This window comes from Equus quagga, chromosome 1 (assembly GCF_021613505.1).
Source record: "Equus quagga isolate Etosha38 chromosome 1, UCLA_HA_Equagga_1.0, whole genome shotgun sequence".
Classification (NCBI taxonomy): Eukaryota; Metazoa; Chordata; class Mammalia; order Perissodactyla; family Equidae; genus Equus; species Equus quagga.
In genome coordinates this window covers 119143141-119164397 of record NC_060267.1, presented here as the reverse complement: position 1 = coordinate 119164397, position 21257 = coordinate 119143141, and the positions used below count along the sequence as shown (strand labels likewise).

At 43.2% G+C, this 21257-nt stretch overlaps 1 protein-coding gene and 1 long non-coding RNA gene across 10 annotated transcripts in view; one reads left to right on the top strand and one right to left on the bottom strand.

The window, feature by feature from the left end:
- Positions 1–1655: 1655 nt before the first annotated feature.
- Positions 1656–11025, bottom strand: LOC124243589 (uncharacterized). Of its 4 annotated transcripts, XR_006889722.1 has the most exons (4): positions 10803–11025; positions 8447–8604; positions 2106–2219; positions 1656–1778 (listed from the first exon to the last, which is right to left on the bottom strand). It is a non-coding gene; the product is annotated as an uncharacterized LOC124243589 (long non-coding RNA). The 4 variants fall into 4 exon arrangements; XR_006889720.1 differs by having other exon boundaries at positions 1668–2219; positions 10803–11023; XR_006889721.1 differs by lacking the exon at positions 10803–11025 and adding an exon at positions 9736–9840 and having other exon boundaries at positions 1675–2219.
- MITF (melanocyte inducing transcription factor) overlaps positions 9771–21257 on the top strand; it is a 209671-nt gene continuing 198184 nt past the window's right edge. For all 6 annotated transcript variants that reach the window (XM_046669226.1, XM_046669208.1, XM_046669239.1 and 3 more), the window contains exon 1: positions 9771–10234. In XM_046669226.1, the coding sequence (XP_046525182.1) occupies positions 9786–10234 (449 nt within the window). In that variant the 5' untranslated portion in view covers positions 9771–9785. The remainder of the gene's footprint in view (positions 10235–21257) is intronic.

Sequence of the window (21257 nt, the reverse complement as noted above, 5' to 3'; positions counted from 1 at the left end):
TGGACCAGAGTGGTCAGTTACATGACCCATTCAGGGCCATTAATTTTCTCTCTCCTTAGAATTTACAACTGAGAGACTACTACTCAGGGTGGTCTGGTGCCTTGAACCAAGGAGATGTTACCTGGGAGGACATAAGTAGCAATTTCAGCCAAGGGCACAAAATTCAAAAGGAATTACATGTAAAGAGAGGAAAGAACAAAGCAGATTTGGAGAGAAAAGCCAAAGAAAAAGAGGTGAAATTATTGCCTAGTGAATTCATTACCTATTGCTGTACAACAAATTATCCAAAAGATATCAGCTTAAAATGTCCAACATTTATTAGCTCACACAGTTTCTGAGAATCAGGAATCTGGGACCAGGTCAGCTGGGTATTTGTGGCTCAGGGTCTCTCATGAGTGTGCAGTCAAGATGTCGGCTGGGGCTGGAGAATGCACTTCCAAACTCACTATGTGGCTGTTGGCAGGAGGTTTCTGTTCATTGCCATATCACCCTCTCCACTGGGTTGCTTACATGACATGGCAGCTGACTCCCCCCAGAGCTGAGACAGAGAGAGAGAGAGAGAACACCCAAGAGGATGAAGGAGCTTAGTTCTCCTCCTCTTGAATGTGTGCCAGACTTAGTGACTCTTCCAAAGAAAAAACATTGAAAGGGAAAACTAGTGACTATATAGTAGAGAAATACGGCAGATACCAGGTAACCAAGAATCAAGGTTTAACATCACCGGTGATCAGTCATGCTGATATTATATACTCCTGATATGATGTGATGAGAAGGGTATCTCGCCTTGTGGTATTCTTCTCCCAAACTCATGATCCCAGATTAGTTCTGAGACAAAGGCAGACAAAACCCAAACTTAGTGACATTCTACAAAATAACTGACAAAGACTCTTCAAAAGTTTTAAGGTCATTAAAAAAAAAAGACTTTGAAACTGTCACAGAGCATAAGAGATTAAAGATACTTGATGAATAAGTGCAATGGGGCATCCTAGATTAGATCCTGGAACAAAAAAAGGAGAAAACTGGTGAAATCTGAATGAAGTCTACGGTTTAATTAATTGTATTGTACCTATGTTGATTTCTTAGTTTTGACAAATGTACCACGGCTATGTTAACATAGGGGAAGCTGGGTGAGTGGGGTATGGAAGTTCTCTGTACTATCCTTGCAACTTTTCTGTAAATCTATAATTATCCCAAAATTAAAATAAAATTTCAACTGAAAATAAAAAACCACCCCCAAATCAACCAACCAAACAAAACCAAAAACAATATGCAAAGTGACAAGCCTTGAGTGGGACTAGGCCCCTTAGGAAGGAGGTCTAGATTAGACTTGTATGTGGGTGGTTGAGATAGTCCAAGAAGGCTTCTTGGAGAAAATAAGGGTCAGTTGCATAGAAAAGAGAGTGAAAAATGTAGCTGTAGTATCATTAGCATCATGAAATAGTCAAGTAACTTCTAATAGAATTGTATGGGCTCAACAAAATGGGGCAGAGGTGGTGGCGGTGCATGGGGTGAAAGAAAGAGTAGCATGAACAATGCTGGAGAAATTGTCCTGAGCTCTTCAGATAACATTGACACAGCTTAACTTTCTGTAGGAGATTGTATTAGTCTGCTCAGGCTGCCATAAAGAAATAGCATGGACTTGGTGGCTTAAACAACAAAAATTTATTTCTCCTAGTTCTGGAGGCTGCGAAGTCCAAGATCTGGGTGCCAGCATGGTTGGAGTCTGATGAGGATTCTCTTCGTAGCTTGCAGATGGCCACCTTCTCACTGTGTCCTCACTTGGTGGAGAGAGATGAAGAGAGTGCTCTCTGGTATCTTCTCATAAGGGGACCAATTCCATCATGAGGCCCACACACTCATAACTTCATCTAAACTTAATTACCTCCCAAAAGCCCCATCTGCAAACATACAACCCATGGGGTTAGGGCATCTACATATGAAATGGGGGGGGGAGGGGCATACAAACATCAGTTCATAACAGAGATCTTATGAGACAATGCTGTAATGCTGTATCCTCCAGCCCTGGGGTAGATATACCCTACGGTAGAGTTGGTATGCTGAGATTACAAAAATGCACACTGTATCCCTAACTCTCAGTGGCTTACATAAAGGTTTATTTCTCACTTATGCTCCATGTCCATCACGGGTTGAAGGGTGGCTATGTTCCTGCCATCCTCACTCAGGGACCAGGTCATAAGGAAGTCTCCACTCAGTGATTGCTGTAGACAAGGGAAGAGAATGTGAGAAATCACACACTGACTCTTAAAGGCTTCTGCCTGAATGTGGCATGCATTGCTTCCATTCACGTTTCGTTGGCCAAAGCAAGACACAAAGTGAGGTCTAACTTCAAGAGTGTGGGAAATTCAATCTTACCATGTGCTTGGAAGGAGGAAAATGGAATATTGGTGAATAGTCCTACTAATTACTGTAATAAGGAGTCCATGGCACAGTATCACCAGGGGTGTCATTGCCCTTCTGCCTCCTCATCCCTTTCCATTTCCTTCTTTTTACTCCCTTCCTTCTTATCTTTATACCTTTTTCATCCTTTGTTCTCTCTTTCTTTCCCTCCTTCCCATTCCTGAATTTAAATAATTACTTTCTAATCACAAAAATGATCTGTTTAAGTTGCGAAAAGTTCAAATAACACTGAAACATACAAAAAATTTGTCCATTTCTTCTCCTGCCAGAGATAACTACTCTTAACAGGTAGGGTGGGGAAGATAATTCCAGATCATTTTCTAGATAGTGCAATTATGAATATCACAGTACATTTCAAAATTGCCAAAGCAGGATCACACAATACACAGTATTTTGCAACCTGCTTTTTTATTTAACAGCATATCTTGGACACCTCTCCTTGTTTTTAAGTCAGGAAACAACCACCACAATGACAAAACATTAACAACAATCATTTATTGAACACCTCTGTTGTGGCCCTCACTGTTTTAAAGAGGGGGGACTCACCGTGAAACATGACAGCGTTTCTGCCCTTAAGATTTTATGTTTTATTGAGGAGAGATCTTTGTCTGATTCTGCTTCTGTCACTAATAGTTGTGAGTCCTTAGCCAGATATCTTAGCATTATTGGGCCTGTGTGTGCTTTTGCTTTTGTTTCAACTACAAAAATCAAGAGGTGGGCTGTATGTTCTCACTGTACCAATGGGTCTAATTCTAACTGCATTAAGATTTATTTTGTTACTGTTGCGAAAAACAGACACCGGCTCTCACTAACTGAAGCAAGAAGAAGGAATTAATTGGAAGAATATTGTGTAGCCAGGCATCAGAAGGAAAACGGGAATGATCAGGTCTGGGGGAGGGCAGGAACCAGGGGTCCTTGGTGGATCTCTGTAGCAGGAACTCCTGGGTTGATTTTGCAGGGGGCTGCTGTTGGATGACTCAGCTCCAAGAGCCTTCCCTCCTAGGGTTTCTCTGTAGGAGACTTCGCTTGCTGGGAGAGAGAAGCTTATTGGTCTAGCGTGGGTCAGCAGTTGACTCCTCTGACCAGAGGGAGTTGGGTACTGTTGATGGATAGCTGTACCAATACCACCTGAGATGGAGGTGGGGCAGTTCCCCAAAGGCAAAGGGAGGTGCCCTGAGGAGAAGGAGGAAAGAAGGAAGGAAGGCTGACTCAATCAAAACCAGAAGTTCACTGCCCTAATTTCTTCCTTTTTCCTCATTCTGTCCTGTCTCTCTCTTACTTTCTATTATGAATTTTCTCCATTTTCTGCCTTTCTTTTGCCTATCAGTGTCTTAGGTTTGGCAGCCAATGACAGGCTTTGTTTAATTGAGCTGGTGGGGTTTCAGTGTCCACGGGCTTCTGATCTCTTCTTTGATGCCTCTAAGAGAATGCCTTCGGGACAGATGGTTGAACTGCCGCACATTCATCCATTTTTTCAACATTTGGAGACTCAATGAGATCACAGTACTTCGTGCCTTTCACGTTTTTCTTAACAGCTAAATTGAAAACTCCATATTGAAAACTCCATATTGAAATCTCCTAAATTTACTTGTGGCACCGTTTATAACAGTGAAAATTGGAAACAAACAAGATGTTCAAGAAGGGATGGGTTACATAATAGTTAGGTAAGCCACGCCATCTCTTCCACAGCCATACCATCCAGCGACTCAACTCTTTTTTCCTTCTTTAATTATTACTTAATCCTCAGAGAATCTGAGGAGAGATATGGGCTCCCCCTCTAGAAAAATGTACATACATTTTGCATACAATTTCTCATAAATGTTTTGTAAAAGCTTACCTATAAATCCAGGAGTGGTTCATACTCACTTTATATACTCTTGATGTGGAATACTCTGTAGACTTAATCATGATGATGAGTATATTTTTAACATGAAAAGCTATTCAAAATATATTATATAAAGAAAAATTGGTTACAGAAGAAGAGAACATTGTGTGTTTGTGTGTGTGTGTGTGTGTTTGTGTGTGTGTGTGTGTAGTAACATTAGGAATAAGTTTGGGTGGCTGTCCCACCCAATACTGAAAGCATTTCTCTCTGGAGGGTCAATTAGAGACAATTTTTTTCTTTTTGTTTATTGTAGTATTTCCAATTCTTCTAAAATTAACACATATTACTCATGAAATTTTTTAAAAGAAGAATAAACAGTGATGAAGGAAATATATGCTTTAGTCACTTACTGTTCAGTTTTTTTATGCTGTCTGTTATTTACATTGTTCTTCATCTGAGCCTGTCTCACCTTCATTTTTTTTTTAAAGTTTGGCATCTGAGCTGACATCTGTTGCCAATCTTCTTTTCTCCTTCTCCTTCTTCTTCCCTATGCCACCCAGTACATAGTTGTATATTCTAGTTGTAGGTCCTTCTGGTTGTGCTACGTGGGATGCCGCCTCAGCATGGCCTGATGAGCCGTGCCATGTCTGTGCCCAGGATCTGAACTGGCGAAACCCTGGGCCACTGAAGCAGAGCGCATGAACCTAACCACTCGGCCATGGGGCCGGCCCTTCACCTTCTTTTTAGGTAACTGAATACCCTCATTGTTGTTCAATCCTGTGCTTATTAGAATAATTTCAAATAAGAGAAACAAAAGTTAAATTAGATTATGTTTAAAAAAAGGAGCACGGGAAGCTTTGTGGGTTTCTGTAAACATAATTGAATTTATTGCTGCCAGGGAGACTACAAAATAGTTTTTATTGTAAGTCTCCACAATAGTGAGAGAAAGAGGGTACTGAATGTCTTTGGGTAGCTAGAGTCCCTTGCTGTTAGAGTTTGGGCACAAAACCTCGATCATCTATGCACCCGATAGATGGCCCCTGGGATCCCCTCTTCATTAATGAATTGTGCCCTAGGAGTAGATACCGCTTCTAAAAAAAGGTGATACAAGTCAATAGCTCCATGCATTTCAACCAAGGACAGCATCCAGTGTCCAGTGTCAGGGATGCAAGCTGTGATGTTTAGTGACACAGAGGGGGTGCTGGTGGTGCCTTCACTAGTCCAGTTCTATTGCATAGATTCTGGAGTTGTTCCTACTTGTGTAGCTTCTGTGCCAAGTTCTGCTGCCCTTCCTGAGGGTCTGTTGCTACTCAGTACACTGTCAATAAGAAGTTCTTTTCTGTTTGAATCAATTGCAGTCAGTTTCTGTTGAGTCTTTCCTCCAAACGTCCTGTGTGCAACACTGCTTCCATATCTTCCTCACGTCCATTTTCTCTCTTGAATAACATGCCTTTTAATCTAGTTTTATCAAAACTTGTACCCCATTTAAAACAAAGCATTATGATAGTATCTCTTTTTCTCTCTCACTTTTTTTTTGTTTTATTTTTCATCACGGAAATTTTCAAATATACACAAAAGCAGAGAGAGTAGTACAGTAAACTTCTATAACACATTAGCCAGTTTCAACATTTTATCATTCATGCTTCATCCTTCCTTTCCCAGACTTTTCTGAGGACAGAGACAGGAGATGGAGTATTTTATGGCAACTCCCAGACATCATATCATCTCACCCGTAAATACTTTATAGGTATGTCTAACTAACACATAGGAACTCAAAACAGGATAAGCAGAATACCACTACCACACCCAATAAAATAATTCTTTAATATCATCCAATTCTAGCCCATGTTCAAACTCTCCCAGTTTTCTCCAAAATGAATTTTCACAAGGTTTGTTTGAATTAGGTTCCAGATAGTCTACACAAGAGTGATAGGTCTTCTTTTTCAATTCATTTTTTAATTGAGATGTAATTAACATATCTAACGTCTCTTAAATCTTTAAAAATCTATAGCAGTTCCTCCTTCCCCTTTATTTCATGCTCTTTAGTTTTTGAAGAATTTCTCAATATCTCGTAGAATTTCTCAATTTCTGGGTTTGTCTGATTGCATCTTTGTGGTATTATTAACTTGTTCCTCTCTCATTTTTTTTTTCTGTCAATTAGTAGTTAGATCTAGGGGCTTGGTTAGATTCAGTTTTCACATTTTACACCCTAGATTTTTCCTTTCTTTTTTTAAATTTTTTTGAAGATTAGCTTAGTCACATCTCCCCCAAGAATCCTTCATCCCTGTCCCTGGCCTCAGTCGTTGCTCCTTTCTCAGACATTTGTAGCGTGTACCTCTCTGTCACTCTATTTATCCATTAAATCATTTTCATTCCTATTCCTAAAAAGGCAGGGACCATGTCCTGAGTGCAGGGAATATACATGGCTCATCACTGCTATTTCCCCCATATCTAGCACACAATGTGGCTGGCACAGACTAGTTGCTCCATAAATAGTCGCTGAGCTAAATGGATATGAAAGTACACGCATACATCAATTATCTGCTGCTTAGCATTTGCTGACTTATGTGTGGTTTCTCACTGTGTTACAAGCCTTGACTCAACTCCTGGACTGTGAGCCTCTTGAGGGCAGGAAGGAAGTGAGATACATTCTTGTAGTCTGGGTACCTAATACACGCCATGTTCATAACTAGACCACGTTCAATGCATATTAAAATGGGACCATTGTCCATCTATCCTTGATGGATTTTTATGAGCTCAAAAAGAGGTGCATGTGACAAGCATGTGTAAAAAAGTAAACTATTACCTAAATATAGGTCATATTATTAATGATAATAATTATAATTTTTAGCAATTGCTTTTGTGCTTTTAATAGGCATAGTCCTGGGTTGAAATGTGTGGAGCTCTTGACTTTTATTACTTTTATTTAGAAGAGGTATCTGCTCCTAGGGTTCAATTCAGTAATGAAGAGGGATTACAGAGTCCATCTATCAGGGGGCCAACTTTTTGTTACGTGGATTAACAGTATGGCAGTCCATAGAAAATTGCCTGTTTAAAGGAGTGGAAGGTTCTTAGGGTGATTACTCAAATCACTTTTGGTTGCAAGTGACAAAAGCCTAAACCAAAGAGTTCCAGCAAAAACCAAAAATTTTCTTTTTGGAAAGTCCAAGGATATCTGCCTTCAGGTATGGTTGGAACAGGGAACGGGAACAATGTTATGGTAGTTTTCTACTTCTCAGTTTTGCTTGTTGCTGCTTCTCTTTGACTGCTGATCTTACCTCAGTCTGTCTTGTTTTTGATCAGCTTGGTTATATGGCCATACATAGTTAGTTTTAGGTTTCCTTCCTTCTGACACTTTGCTTCCAAAAACCAGACAGTCTTCCCTAGTAGCCCTTGCAGAAAAGTCCCTAGGAAGACTTCTAGTCATGTTAGGGACCTGCGTTCATCCGTAAAGGAATCACTGTGGCTAAGGAAATGGGCCCAGTGATTGGTCAGGATTAGGTCACATATCCACTCCCACTGGGTCGCTGATGGCACTGTAGTTGATAACCTTGCCATATGTAATGTAAGTTTTCCTGAGGCAAGAGTAGGATGAGACCCGAAGAAAAAATGCAGGGGAAAAAAATAGCAGCTATCTGTGTGTACTTCAGGGCATCCTCATGGCAGAGCTCTGCACCCTAGGGATACCTCTGGAAGGTGCCCTTAGTTGGAGATAAGTTCAGAGGTCTTAGCTTTCTTGATGGTTTTTTCCCCTTCAAGTTTGGTCCTTTAGGTCTAACAGGTCACTGTTTGATATAATGAATGATGAAATAGACTGTTTCATTACACTTCTAAAGAGGTTACCAACTGCAGTTCTAACGTGAAGTACTTGATAGCCTTTAAAGGTCAACACGTGAAAATTTTGCACAGAATCTTGTTTATATCTATATTTTCTGGGAGAAGGTCCATCACTTTGCTCAGATTAAAAAGCTCCTGGTAAACCAAAAGATTATGCAGATTCTAGAGTTCATAGAGATGGGGGTACCACTGATATTTGGACAAGAGTCTGTCCTTGCATAGCATCTCCGGCCCGTACCCCTTAAATGCCTGTAATACCCCCGAGTTATGATGATGATCAACCCCTCCTCCCATATTCCAAGCACCTACAATTGAGAACTAAGATGAAACTAGGAGTCTAGACTGAATGTTCCCGTCATGTCTTACCTTTCCTCTTCCTTCTGGCAGAAGGTAACACTTCTTTCCTTTAACGTCTGATTTCCAGCAGTCCTTTGATTGAGGAATGTGGGATCCCACATTCGTGAGCACAAATCCCTGTTTGCCTCAGGAGTGTTCAGGTTCCATCACAGTTTCATGGTATGGACCTAATGTGAAACGAAAATGTTTCATTGTGAGGAAAAAAGTGCTAATGGCCATGTCTGAGTGATGCTCAATCATTAATCCAACCTCCTTAGAGTTTTCTCCCAGGATGATCATTTAATTGATGACTTCTGAAGGGACAAACTCATAGATGAAAAGTTGTCGGCAAGGAATATCTTCAAGATCTAATAAATAAAAGAATGACCATTGAGCAGCCTTTTTATAGATTACAAATCACTTTCTCTTGCATTTGACCTTGCAACATCTTCTAAAACAGGTTTGCCAATCTCTTCTTTTAGAGATGAGGAAATCGAGGCTTCTAGGAATCAAGTGACATGCTCACGATTACACAGCGCTTTAGAGAAGGACTCGGGATTTCAACTCTGGGTCTTGTAACTTTAAACACCACCCTCTAACTCTCTACTGCCTCCCTAATGCCTCAAGTCTCTTTTAAAAGAAGGAACACATCCTACTGGAACTAATCAGAGGGAAAGACTGGAAGTACAAATGAGCCATACCAGAGCCTGTTATTTTGGTACCTAAGTGAGTGCCGAGAAGCTCAGGCAAATGTTGACACTTGTACAGTTTATGTACCGCACAACTCCACTCCTGAAATGTTAGGACAATCTCGTTTGAACTCCCGGCCAACTGAGAAATTAAAAGCAGACAGTGACGACGCTGTTTCGTAACTTTGTGCCTTTTTAAATTCATCAAACCTTTCTTGTGCTGCTTTAGATTAGAAGTGGCTAATTGGATAAAGGGGAAAGAGCCACTCAGCTGGGTGAATAACATATTACAAGTCCAGTCTGAGTTAGTTATAGAAAAGAAACGCACAAGAACATTCTACGATAATATTCTAATGACAAAGTGAAGGAAAGTTCCTCCACTGTGTTCCAATCCGAGGACAAGCTGATATGTCGCAGCAGCGCTGGGAAGCATGCAGGCTGATAGGAAGTCCTTTTATTTTAAGGGAGCCTTGAAGGCTAAAACTTTCTAGTGCCAAAACCCTGCACTATGTTTTTTTTTTTAAATAACGACTTGGCGCGCCCTCGCAAATGTCTGAGGTGGGCGGAGGGGTGACGATAGGAGAGCAGGGCTGAGTCCTTCTTATTAATATTAAATAGCCAAGTCCATACCCTTGAAGCAAGCCGGGAGAGAGGAGCGAGAGGAGCTGCTGACATTGACAATGAATCCGAACAGGAGTTGCACTAGCGGTGTCCACCACGTTGCTTCAACCCCCGCCTGGCCTTCTGGGAGCTGTAGTTTTCGCAGGAGCTGCTCCCCCGGCGAGCCGGGAATGCCCCGCCCGGATCGAACTACAGATCCCAGGCAGCGCGCGGCCGCCGGCCCCTCCCACCCGGGTGCGAGTGTAAACTCACCGCGCTGGGGCTGGCGGCCGCGCGCGGGCGAGGGGCTGAGCTCGGCACTGCGCGGGGGCGCACCGCTCGGGGGACCCAGGCCTGACCACCTTCCCTCCGCCCCCGGGCTCTGTTCGCACTTTCCAGCAGTAGAAGGCCGGGAAGCGGGAGCCATGCAGTCGGAATCGGGGATCGTGCCGGATTTCGAAGTCGGGGAGGAGTTTCACGAAGAGCCCAAAACCTATTACGAACTCAAAAGTCAACCCCTGAAGAGCAGGTGAGTGGTGACAGCTGGAGGGAGGCGCGGCGGACGGCCGGGGGACCCCGCGCCTCGCACCTTGGGGCGTGGAAAGCCGGTTGGCCGGGCTCTGGGACAAGGACCCCGTGCCCTTGCCCCGGGGCAGAGGGCGAACTGCCCCCCGCAGCTGGGGGCCGCGCCCGCCTGGCTGGTGCGCCTCTGGAGGGCTCCGCCCAAGCGCGTTTCGGGGGCGCAGCGGGCAGCCCGGGACGGCCCGCCCAGGCGAGGGGACCCTCGGTTTGGGATACCAGCTGCTGAGACCGGGTGGGGGCTGGGGAGCGACCCGGCGCGGAGGTGGGGAGGAGCAGCGCCGAGCCGGGACGCTGCCCCGGTGGAAAGCAGGAAAAGAAGAGTTTCTAGTGAACCCCTTTTCTGAAGATCCCAGCGGGCTGATCACTTGGAGAGGGAGAGCTTGGGGTGGATTGAGGCGCAACGTTCAAGGGAAGCGATTAGCTTGTCTGTTGTCGCCTCTTAGGAGTGCGATCCCTCTGGGAAAACCCGCCCCTGGCCGCCTCCAGGTGAGGTTTCCCGGCGCCCCGCCTCTCACCTTCGCGATGGCTGCACCCGGGCACGGGCGGGGCCGGGGGCGGCGAGTGGGCGTGCCTCCTGGTGCAGGTTGAACTCCCCGGGCGATGGCGTCCCATTCAAATCCAGGCCTTCACGGGAGGGGAAAAAGCTTTGGGACTGGAGGGTTTCGGGCGTGTCTCCTGTTTGGCAGCGACACGTGTTTAGTTCGCTGGGGACTTCAAAAACTTTTTGGGGAAGGAGTGAAGACACTCGCTGGTCTGGCGCCCCACCACCTCTAGTGCCCACTTCCTGTGTTACCTTCACTCCCACTTATCTTTCGGAGTGGGTTGGGGATCTTCCTTTGTGTTCTGTGGCCACTCCGGACATTCCCAATGTTTACTAAGAGGGAGATGGTCATTTGAGGCTGTAGTAGTAGAGAGGGATGTATTTCCACCCCTCTCAGTTGTGAGATAAGATAAGGCTGTCAGTGGAAGGCTCAGCAGTGCTTCTGCACCCATCTCCAACCTTCCTGCCTGCCCCTGGCCGTGGGTAGGGCCTGGGTGAATGGGCCTGGCCGGCAGAGGGGCAGTGGGTCCAGAAATCAGGGCGAATGAAGAGGGGCAGCTGAATCAGGAGTCAGGCGGTGTGATCTTTGCTTCTGGGGGCCAGGGGCTGGTACTTGCTTCAACTGAAAGCGTGTTTCCTTCAGGCCTGTGTCAAGACTGAATCCAAGTTGGGGAAGAAAATCTGGGAACAGCACACCCACCTTTGGGGTTGCTGAAGCAGCCACTTGGCTGATGCTTCACCCAGATTGGAAGGAAACCTCCTATGCAGTTAGATGCATAAAACTCGCCTTTAGTTGGTGGTTTCTCTTCATAATGGCTGTTTTGTGTGTGAGCATAGCTTGTGTGTGTTGGGGGTTGGGGGTTTTGAGTAATATTGTGTAAAGGGTATTGTTGGTTATGCTCATTGGGGCTTTATCTGCCTTCGCCTGAAGGGACCAGTGTTTTACCGAGCAGTCTCTGCTTTTGCTTCTATAAGCAAATGCTTACATGACCAGAATGAGGGAGTGAGTGTGCGTGTGTGTGTCGTCCTGAAAGAAATGAATTAACCGGACTGTTTGGAACATTTTTGATGGTAGCTGATACATAAATTAAATAACTTTAAGAGAGTGAGGAAAATACCATCTGGAAAAACCTAAACGAGTGCCATGAAACTCATGTTGAAGGATTTGGGCCTGCTCTTTTTCAGAGTCGGCACAAAATTGCTTGCAAGGGTGAACGTCCCCCGTAGCTAGCTAGCAATGTGTAAGGAAAAATGTAGGTACGTGGGAAGCAGTGGCTTCACACCTTGAAGCTGAGACAGGTGCAGGACAGAACCGGTATGGAGAGAAAGGCTAAATTAAAAAAGTTGTTGTCAAACTTGTCTGTGGAGCAGACACATGCTTTTTGAAATAAACCAGTTAAATAAAATCTGTGAATAAGTGTATGGGGTTGGCAAAATTCCCCTATACTGTTTTCCACAGTTGTCTCACGTATTGTCATCGACATCTGTTGTGTGACTTTAAAAGGGCCACCATTGTTCAGGGCCTCCTCATGGCTTTTTGTCATAAGTCTTGGCTGGGGCACCTCCCTTCTTGTAAGTTTTGGATGGAAAAAGTTGAAATTGAAAGCTTACAGCTGCTGTAGCCATTTCATCTATCAGTTGTGTTCTTGGATTGTATCTTCGAGTTGACAGTATGTCCAGAGTCTTCCTACTTCTCACCAACTCGTCTTTGGTCCAGGCCACCACCAGCCTCGCCTGGGTTATTGAAGTAGTCTCTTAACTGGTCTCCTGCCTTCCACCCTAACCATTTTTTAATGGATTTTTAGTGCAGCAGCCACAATGTTCCTGTTAAAATTGGTTCTCAATCAGGGAGCAATTTTGCCCCCGAGGGGTCATTTGGCAATGTCTGGAGACATTTTTGGTTGTCACAACCGAAGGGGGTTGCTACTGGCCTTTGCTAAACATTCTGTAATGCACAGGACAGCCCCCACAGCAAAGAATTATCTGGCCCCAAATTGTCACTGCTGAGGTTGAGAAACCCTGGGTTAAAACGTGTCACATCATGTCCTTCTCTACTGAAAACCCTCCAGTGGCTCCTAGTTTCAGTAAAACTCAAGATCCTTCAGATGGCACAAGGCAGCCTCTCTGGTCAAGCTCTCTGTCAGCTCTGATTTTCTCTCTTGCTGCCACTCTCCTAGCTCCCTCTGCTCCAGCCAGGTTGATCTCCTTGCTGTTCCTGGAACACTCCAGAACCCTCCACCTCAGGGCCTTTGTATGTTGTACTTGCTGGTCCCTCTGCCTGGATGGTCCTTTGCCCAGAGAGCCACAGTGCTCACTCCCCCTCCAACTTCAGGTCTTCCTTAAATGTGACTTCCATCAAGCCCACCCTGACCATGCTATTTACAATTGTTGTCCCTTCAAACTCTCATCTTCCTTGCCCTGCTCTGTCTTTTCTGTAGTGCTCAGATTATATAACCTACTCTATAATTTTCTAATATGTTAGGTTTATTATATCTTTCTCCACACAAGACTGCAAGCTCCAAGGGAGCAAGGATTTCTGCCTGGTCCTTGTTTATTGTGTCCTCAGAGCCTAGGACAGTTTCTCAACCTTGTGCTCTTGACTTTTTGGGCTGGATAATTCTTTGCTGTGGGCACTGACCTGGGCATTGCAGGATGTTTAGCAGCATCCCTGGCCTTTACCTACTAGAGGCCAGCAGCCCCCTTTCCCTAGTTGTGCAACCAGAAATGTCTCCAGACATGTTCAAATGTCCATGGGGGGCAGAATCACCCCTGTTTCAGAGTGACTGACCTAGAACAATGCCTGGCACAATAATGATTTGTTATGTAAATATGTGTTGCTTTCTCCCTTCATACCCCCCTCAGCTTGAGGTTTTTGGTTTTGGTTTTTGCATTCAACATTGCCTTTCTTTAAAAATAGGTATCCGCCAGGGTCTTGCCAAAGAGGAGTTGTATATTCTTCCTTTGGGCTAAGCTCACATCTGCAAGTGTTTCATGAGGAAAGACATATTTTATTCCTAACCCAGATTCCCTTGCCTTTAGGAATGTGAAGCTGCTCAATTTAGATTATGCGAGCCCCTTTTGGTTATATTGACTGGCACAACTGTGTTGTAGGAAGACACACACTACCAGAAAAGGTTCTGTGAAGCATTGTTTGCAGATTGGTTCTCCCAATAACGTTTTTGAAACCTTGGTGTGTTTCCCTGGGAGTGAGCTCTGAATGGTGGGTGCAGGGGAAAAGTGCCAAATATCAAGGGTGAACCCAGAGTTCACACGTCGGCACAGTCACGTCAGGGAAACAGATGTGGAGCTGTTGAATGAGCTCCCAGCAGTGAAGGAACTCTCTCTAGGTCTTTGGGACCGGAAAAAAACCATTTTAAAACATGGCAGCATCTTTTAGAGCCCTCGTCCTTTTGTTTAGTTTACTCTGTGCTAAATTCTGTGGCTTTGTAGTTGCTGGTGCCCTTTTCCTGGACAGACTTCAAAATTGGCTTAATCTAATTCCAGTTTCTTCTCTGCTCGAATTTTTAGTAATGTTTTACATGACTGTTATTTAACTTCCTGCAAATTAGAAATGGGAACGAAAATGAGTATTAGGTTTGTAATGGCAGGACAGGATACGGCAGTGGTTCCCAAAAGCTGATTCATAGAGAGATGTGTGAAGTTTTCACAGGTTTGTGGTGAACTGAGAAAGACAAAGATTGTCATGTCACATGCACACTCGCACGCACGTATTCGGTATAAAGCCACTGCCATTTCTTGGATTTATGCTGAGATTTTCCCTCCTGTATTCCTATTAAAAATACCATTTGTTTTATGAAATGATAATCCATTCTTGGCAAATCAAAACTCTCAATCTTTTATTGGTTTCTGCAAGTTTTCTTGATTTTTCTGTCTGTTCACTCTGCAGGGAACCACTAGTGTGGAGATGAAGAGCATTGTTCTGGCATCACTGTCTGTCCCTAACTAGCTGGGTGACCTTGGGCAGGCTGAGTGACCTCCAACTTCAGTTTCCTCTTCTGGCAAATGGGGGCCCACCTCCTACAGGTCTTAAGAACATTGACTGTGACAGTGACTTTGGAAAAGTATTAGCGTGGTGCTTGCAATATAATACGTGCTCAGTAAAAGTTAGCAGCTGTTGTTCTTGTTATTTTCTTTCTTAGCCTTTATTAGCCTAATGAGTTCAGACATTCTGGAAGGTGTTTGCATTTGGTTGACTCTGGCTTTCTTCTCTAAGGCTAGTGTTGTTATGCAATAAAATCACCCCAATTTTAGTAAATTCTTTTTTCTTTCCTCCTAATGAAGTGTTCAGATACATTTCTTGATTTTATATTTTTGATCCAACCCATAACACTTTCTTTATGCTTGGTGAAAAAAACCAGTTGTGGCATCAGCGTATACATAAAAATTCATTTTCAACTTGTACCTATCAAATCCTAGTATGTGCAAATTGATACCAGTAATGACAGTTACCATTTATGGAGCATGGACCAGCCCCAGTTCTGAGTGTTTTCATATTTGTTAACTTAATCTTGCAAAACCTGCATGAGGTAATGATCATGAACAAAAATAGTAAGGAACCTTGGGTATTAGGGTATTTTTATCATTCTCATTTTACAGAGAAGGAAACTGAGGCAGAGTGAGCAGATGGGCCTGGATTTAAATGGAGGCCGTCTGGCTCTAGCCCCAGGCTCTTATTCACTAGTCTGTACCACCGTGTAGAAGGCACTGTGAATGGCTGGGAAATGCCAAGGTGCATTGTGCTGTTCCTTCTTCGAAACGCACCTCAGTGGGTGAGTGAAAGGGAACACGTGGATCCAGCGAAACATACCAGACAGAGTGTGCTCCCCGTGGGGAGGTGGACATCAGCAAGGGGAATATAATAGAGGAAGGGAATTTGGGGGGCAGTTTTGTGAACAAATAGGGGTATTTGAGTTTGGCCTTGAAGTTCAAGCAATACTCAAACGTATTTCTCTACAACATTAAATAAAACGTTAGGTGACTTGGAGGGCATAATCTTAAAATAGACTTTTAGGGTTTTTGGTTGCCCTTTAAACTTCTAACCAGAGTCCCAGCTCTTCCTTGTGGTGTGCGGGCACCTGGTAGTGGCAAAGAGACTGAATGCATGTGACAGGTTCAGAGGGAGCCGTGCTTATGTGCTGTGCATAAGTGTGTGGCTTTGCCACTTAACCACTATGTCTGTGTTCAAGACACTTGGCCCCTAGGAACCTCAGTTTCTTTATCTGTAAAATGGGATCAGTAGAACTGTCCTCTTAGGATTGGTAGAAGTGTTAAAACAGATAAAGTGTGTAAAAATGCTTTGCAGAGTGCCTAGCACGTGTTAGTAAGTAATACCGATTCTTTCTTTTCCGTTTTACCGTGATTGCAGTTTTTTCCCTTCTCATAACATAACTAAAGCCTGTATAGAATTATGTTTCTGAAGCCAAATAGACAAGATCGAGGTGCCTTAACCTGGCAGATGTTCAAATCTTATTATGCAAATTAGTGGTGTGGTATGATTAGATGGAAAACTTGATTAAAGTGGGATTCTAAGTGTTGGTTTTGTGTGTTATTGGAGATTTCCTTTTCCTGAGTACTGCTATTTATAGAATTTATTTAAGTATATGTATGTGTGTGTTTTTAATTCCGTTTGAGTTCTGCCGTGCAGTTTGCACAGGCTGATGTTTATATCTGCTCCAGTTGTGCAAGAAGTGGAAAATATCCTTTTTTTAGAACAGGTCACATGTGCTTACTGTCAGGAATAGGACCTCAGTGTAAAAAAATGTATCTTGGGACAAATCAAAGTTACTAAATTTCTCCCTCCAACTGCTTTGTTTCAGAACTGGCAGTATTAGGATAAATAATAGGAAAAAAAAAATCCCTGGCTAAATTTTTTTTGTCATTTTTGAAGGACAGTAAGCAAGAGTTTCATTTGTTTTTGTGTGTGTGTTTGTGTGTGTGTTTTTAAGTATAAAATGTACTTTGCTGTTAGGTTTGTCTCATCGAAGTAAATTATAAAAATATGTTTGACTCAACTCCAAATATGCATTATTTGGAGACAGTAATCAAGAAGACGGATCAGAGATATTACATGCAGTTGCCACAGGCTTTTGATATGGTAAAGACAAGTTTGCAGTTTGTAAGAAGGTTTTTGTGAGTCTAGTGAGCATTGTGTACTCTACAGGGCGAGGAATCGCACAGAGTCTTGAAGTCTGCCTCTTTATTGAGGCAGATGAGGACTGAGGGCAAGAAGACCCTCAAGCAAGTCTAGGATCTCTGCTGAAATTCCCACACCCTCTTTCTGTTCCTAAGGATTTGGAGAGGAAGACTAGGCTCTTCATTTCTCTAGGTTGGTTCTTAAACATGGCTTCCTTAATTCTTTGCTCCATCTTTCCCCACTGTGGCTTTCATGCATGCCATGAAGAGTAAAGAAGTACACCTGTGGAGTGTTCAAGGAGACATCTGTCCTGAGATTCAGAATGATGAAGCTCTTCTCTTCAACATCCTACATTTCTGGAGGCTTCTCAAGTGCTGAACACTGTGCTGGGTGGGTTCCAGATGGTAACTCATTGGCTGTTTTCCTTCTGAGCTGGAAGCTGAACCAGGGCGGGTGGGAAGGGATTCGGTGCTTTGGTGGAGTGATGGAGTGATGGTGAGAGGAAGACCCACAGGGAAGTCAGTGTTACCTCAAAATCACGAGGACCCTATTGTCCTCCCCAAGGTGCGTCTAAAACGTCCCTGAATCACTTTAAGCAGAGGCAGTATTACTTTGGGATCAGAAGGACCTGGATTTATTCATTTTTCTTCATTTCCTTCCCTTTTTCTTTTCTCTACCCCATTACAACAGTTGTTTATTAAGCTCCTATAGTGTGTCAGGCTCTGTGCTGGCCACAGGGAGTCATATGTAGAACCAGACAGGCAAGGTTCTTGCTAGCATGGTGCTTCCATCTTGGAGATGGGGATGCAGTGAAATGAATAAGATCATTTTTGGTGCTATGAAAACTAAATAGGGTGTTATTGATAGAATGTGACTGGGAAAGAAGAGGGCTTTATTAGATTGGGTCATCAGGAGTGACCTCAGGCAGGAGATGATTTTGAGGCAAGACCTGAATGTCTGAAATAAATGTGCAAATCTTGGTGCTTCCCCTCACTAGCTGTGTGACTTTGGACAAGCTACCCGATCTCTCTGAACTTGAGTTCCATCTTCTGTAACATGGGGCAATGGCTACCTTGCAAGACTGCTGTGAAGATAGAAGGTAATGCAGGCAAAGCAGCTAACATTAGGCTTGACCTTATAGGTGCCCGGAAGACGCATAGGATTGGTTTAAGGTGGTAAAGGAATAGTGGAGAAAAATACAGACATTAATCTTCCCTGTAAGTGTTTATTACTTGGTCTTAAGTGTTTTCCTAATGTTGAGTGAGTCAGAGAATTATGCTTATCTTTATGAACCTAACCCTGGACTAGATGTGGAGATGGGTGTTGTTATTTTTATTATCCTTTCTTCCCTCTAGGATCATCTTACTTGAGTTGTTCCCTTGCTCTTCTCCCTGCTGTTGCACTGAGGTCATTCATTTCCGACCATCCTTCCCTTATGCTTAGCCTAGGAGTGGTTTTTGGCTGGATTTTGAATTACTTTTTGGTGTAAACGAGAGGTCCAAGTAAGCTAGGATTCAAACCTCTAGCCTAAGATTGATTTAACAAAATATACACACACCACAAATAACCCAGCAGAACTCCTGACTCCCAGTCCTGTGTTTCAGCCCCTAGATCACACTTCCTGTCTACACTGATGTGAAAATGTCAGTGTTGATGCAGAAATGAAAAAGAAGAAGCCTCTCCTCCCACACACCACCCTGAGCTTTCATCAATGCTGACATATGCAGGCAATGGCTTGTTTTTAATTCAACTACTTAAAAAAAACAACTTCAAAGCATTTGAATTTCAGTAGCTGTGTTCTTTGATTCAAGTACCGATGGAGTGGAACTTTCAAAAGGAAAAATCCTAGTCCTGTGAGAGAAAACATTTTAAATCCAAATGTAGGGAGTTATAGGTCTATGGAGTATACTGGTGGAATCCTATTCTTCTAGAAGAAAATTGTGGGTTATTGAGCAATTTCAGGAAGGCATCTGTGGCCTTCACCCTCCCCACCCCCGCCCCTTCCCCAAAGTGGGATAACCTGCTGAATCATTCACACACAGTCATCTGTTTTCCTGTGTGATCAAGGGCAACGCGGGAAAAGTGCTTGTCCCCGCTGTTGGGAGTCTGTATACCTTGTGTTTGTGGAGCAGGTGTTCCTTCTGGGAATCTTAACTTGCTTCAGTGGGAAGAAGATTTGACGCAAAGAAGATTCATTTAGCCTCATGGCGCAGGTTATATATGAAATTATGAATTGACAGATAGATAAGAATGCTATATTTACTTTGGTGCCTTTATTGTAAAATGTTCCTAAATACTAACTGGTTCTAAGAAGGATGTTTTTCAGCATACACATTTTATTTTATTTTTATATATATATATATATATTTTTTAAGATTTTATTTTTTCCTTTTTTTCCCCAAAGTCCCCAGTACATAGTTGTTTATTCTTAGTTGTGGGTCCTTCTAGTTGTGGCATGTGGGACGCCGCCTCAGCGTGGCTTGATGAGCAGTACCATGTCTGCGCCCAGGATTCGAACCAAGAAAACACTGGGCCTCCTGCAGCGGAGCGCGCAAACTTAACCACTCGGCCACGGGGCCAGCCCACATTTTATTTTTATAACTGGAGATTTGAAACTTGAAAGGAAAAGCACATAGAAATCCTAAAGATGATTTTCCTGTTTAGCTTGGAACCTAGTGCGAGATCCTGGTAGAGTCTATCAGAGGACCTCAGTGAGATGTGGCCACGCTGTTCCTCTTGTATGCATCTGTCCCAAGCAGCTGGAGATAGTACTCTAAAATTCGGTCCATGAACAGGCATACAGATATTGTAACAAATCCCTTCTACATCCATTTTTGCTTTATTTTTATTTCAAGTTTTTCAGCAAAATATGGAAAGGTGTTATTTCAGGGTCAGCTTTGCTCTGTTGTATTACTGAGCCTGCATAACCACACCATCTAAATTTAGAACATTGGCACCTCAGCCAATAGAACCCTTTGCAATGAATTTATAATGCTTCTGGCAGAGAATGGCTGTGAATAAACATAAAATAGTATTGGCCACTTAGGGTCATTTACTTTCAGGGGAAGAAGAGGATACCAATTATTCATTCTTGAAAATTCTATTTATTTATTTTTAAAAGAAGAGTTTACAGTAGCTTATGTAAAACAGTCCCTAAAAATATATGCAACTGGCATGATTCCTGGTGACATTCCAAATAAAAGTTTCCCCAGTTGCTGCAAGGAAGTATGCTTGGAGAGTGACTTGTGAGAGATTGGCCACTGCCTGTGGTATATTGGACAATTGGTGTGTAGACTTTTTGGAACCACACATTACTTCATCTTAGTATGGTCATTTATCTACTGGTCTTAGGTAGATAAACACTGCTAATGTTTTATCTAGATAAATACTAGATGAGTAAATGCTAAATGATGGGATCTTGGAATGCAATGCTTTAAATCTTTGCTGATTCAGAAATAACAAGAGAGTTTGATGGCCCTTGCTTGGTCATAGTATCACAGTCACTAAAATGTGTGATTTAACTGTGGAGGCTGAATGGCAGGGACAATTAATTGGGGTTTGTTTTTGGAGTCAGTGATACTGCATGTCACTCTGCTGGCCTAGTGTACCCGCCTTTCTCACTCTTGGGTTCATATATCTGATATCTTCCTAATCAGTTCTCACTGGCAGCCAGCTTCCCTTTCCTTACATATTTACTCTGGTGGACACTCTTATTTTGCTGTTCCTCATCTCTTTTCCAAATTCTTGTAACAACCCCTTCCCACACGCTCAGCCCACATGCTTCAGTTTCATGGCTCCAGGAGTGGAGAATTTGACACAGGCCTGGCCTTATTTCTTCAACACAGAGATTGCTTTCAGGGAGGTGCATGTTCATTAGTGAAAATGAATCCTAGGATTTTGCTTGGGTGCTAACAGAAAGAGATTCTCTCTTTGTTTCCATTGATCTTGAACTTGGGGGGATATTGAGCTTTAGAATAAAGCCAACTCTTGGAGGCAGAGAAAAACCATCCTTATATTAGGTTAATGTTAGTTGCTATAACAAAGTGGCATTCAATAGTCATAAACGTCATAGTTCCCGTTGGCAGGGAACTTTCCTCCATATAGCAAATCAAGAACCTAGGCTGTTTCCCTCTTCTGATTCTGCCATTGCCTAGGACCCTGGAGTCCTTTGTGTCCAGTAGTGGAAAGGCAAAGAGAGGGGAAGGCATAACTAAGGTCCAAAAGTGACAGTCATCACTTTTGCTCAAATTCTCTTGGCAAGGATCAGTCTCGTGT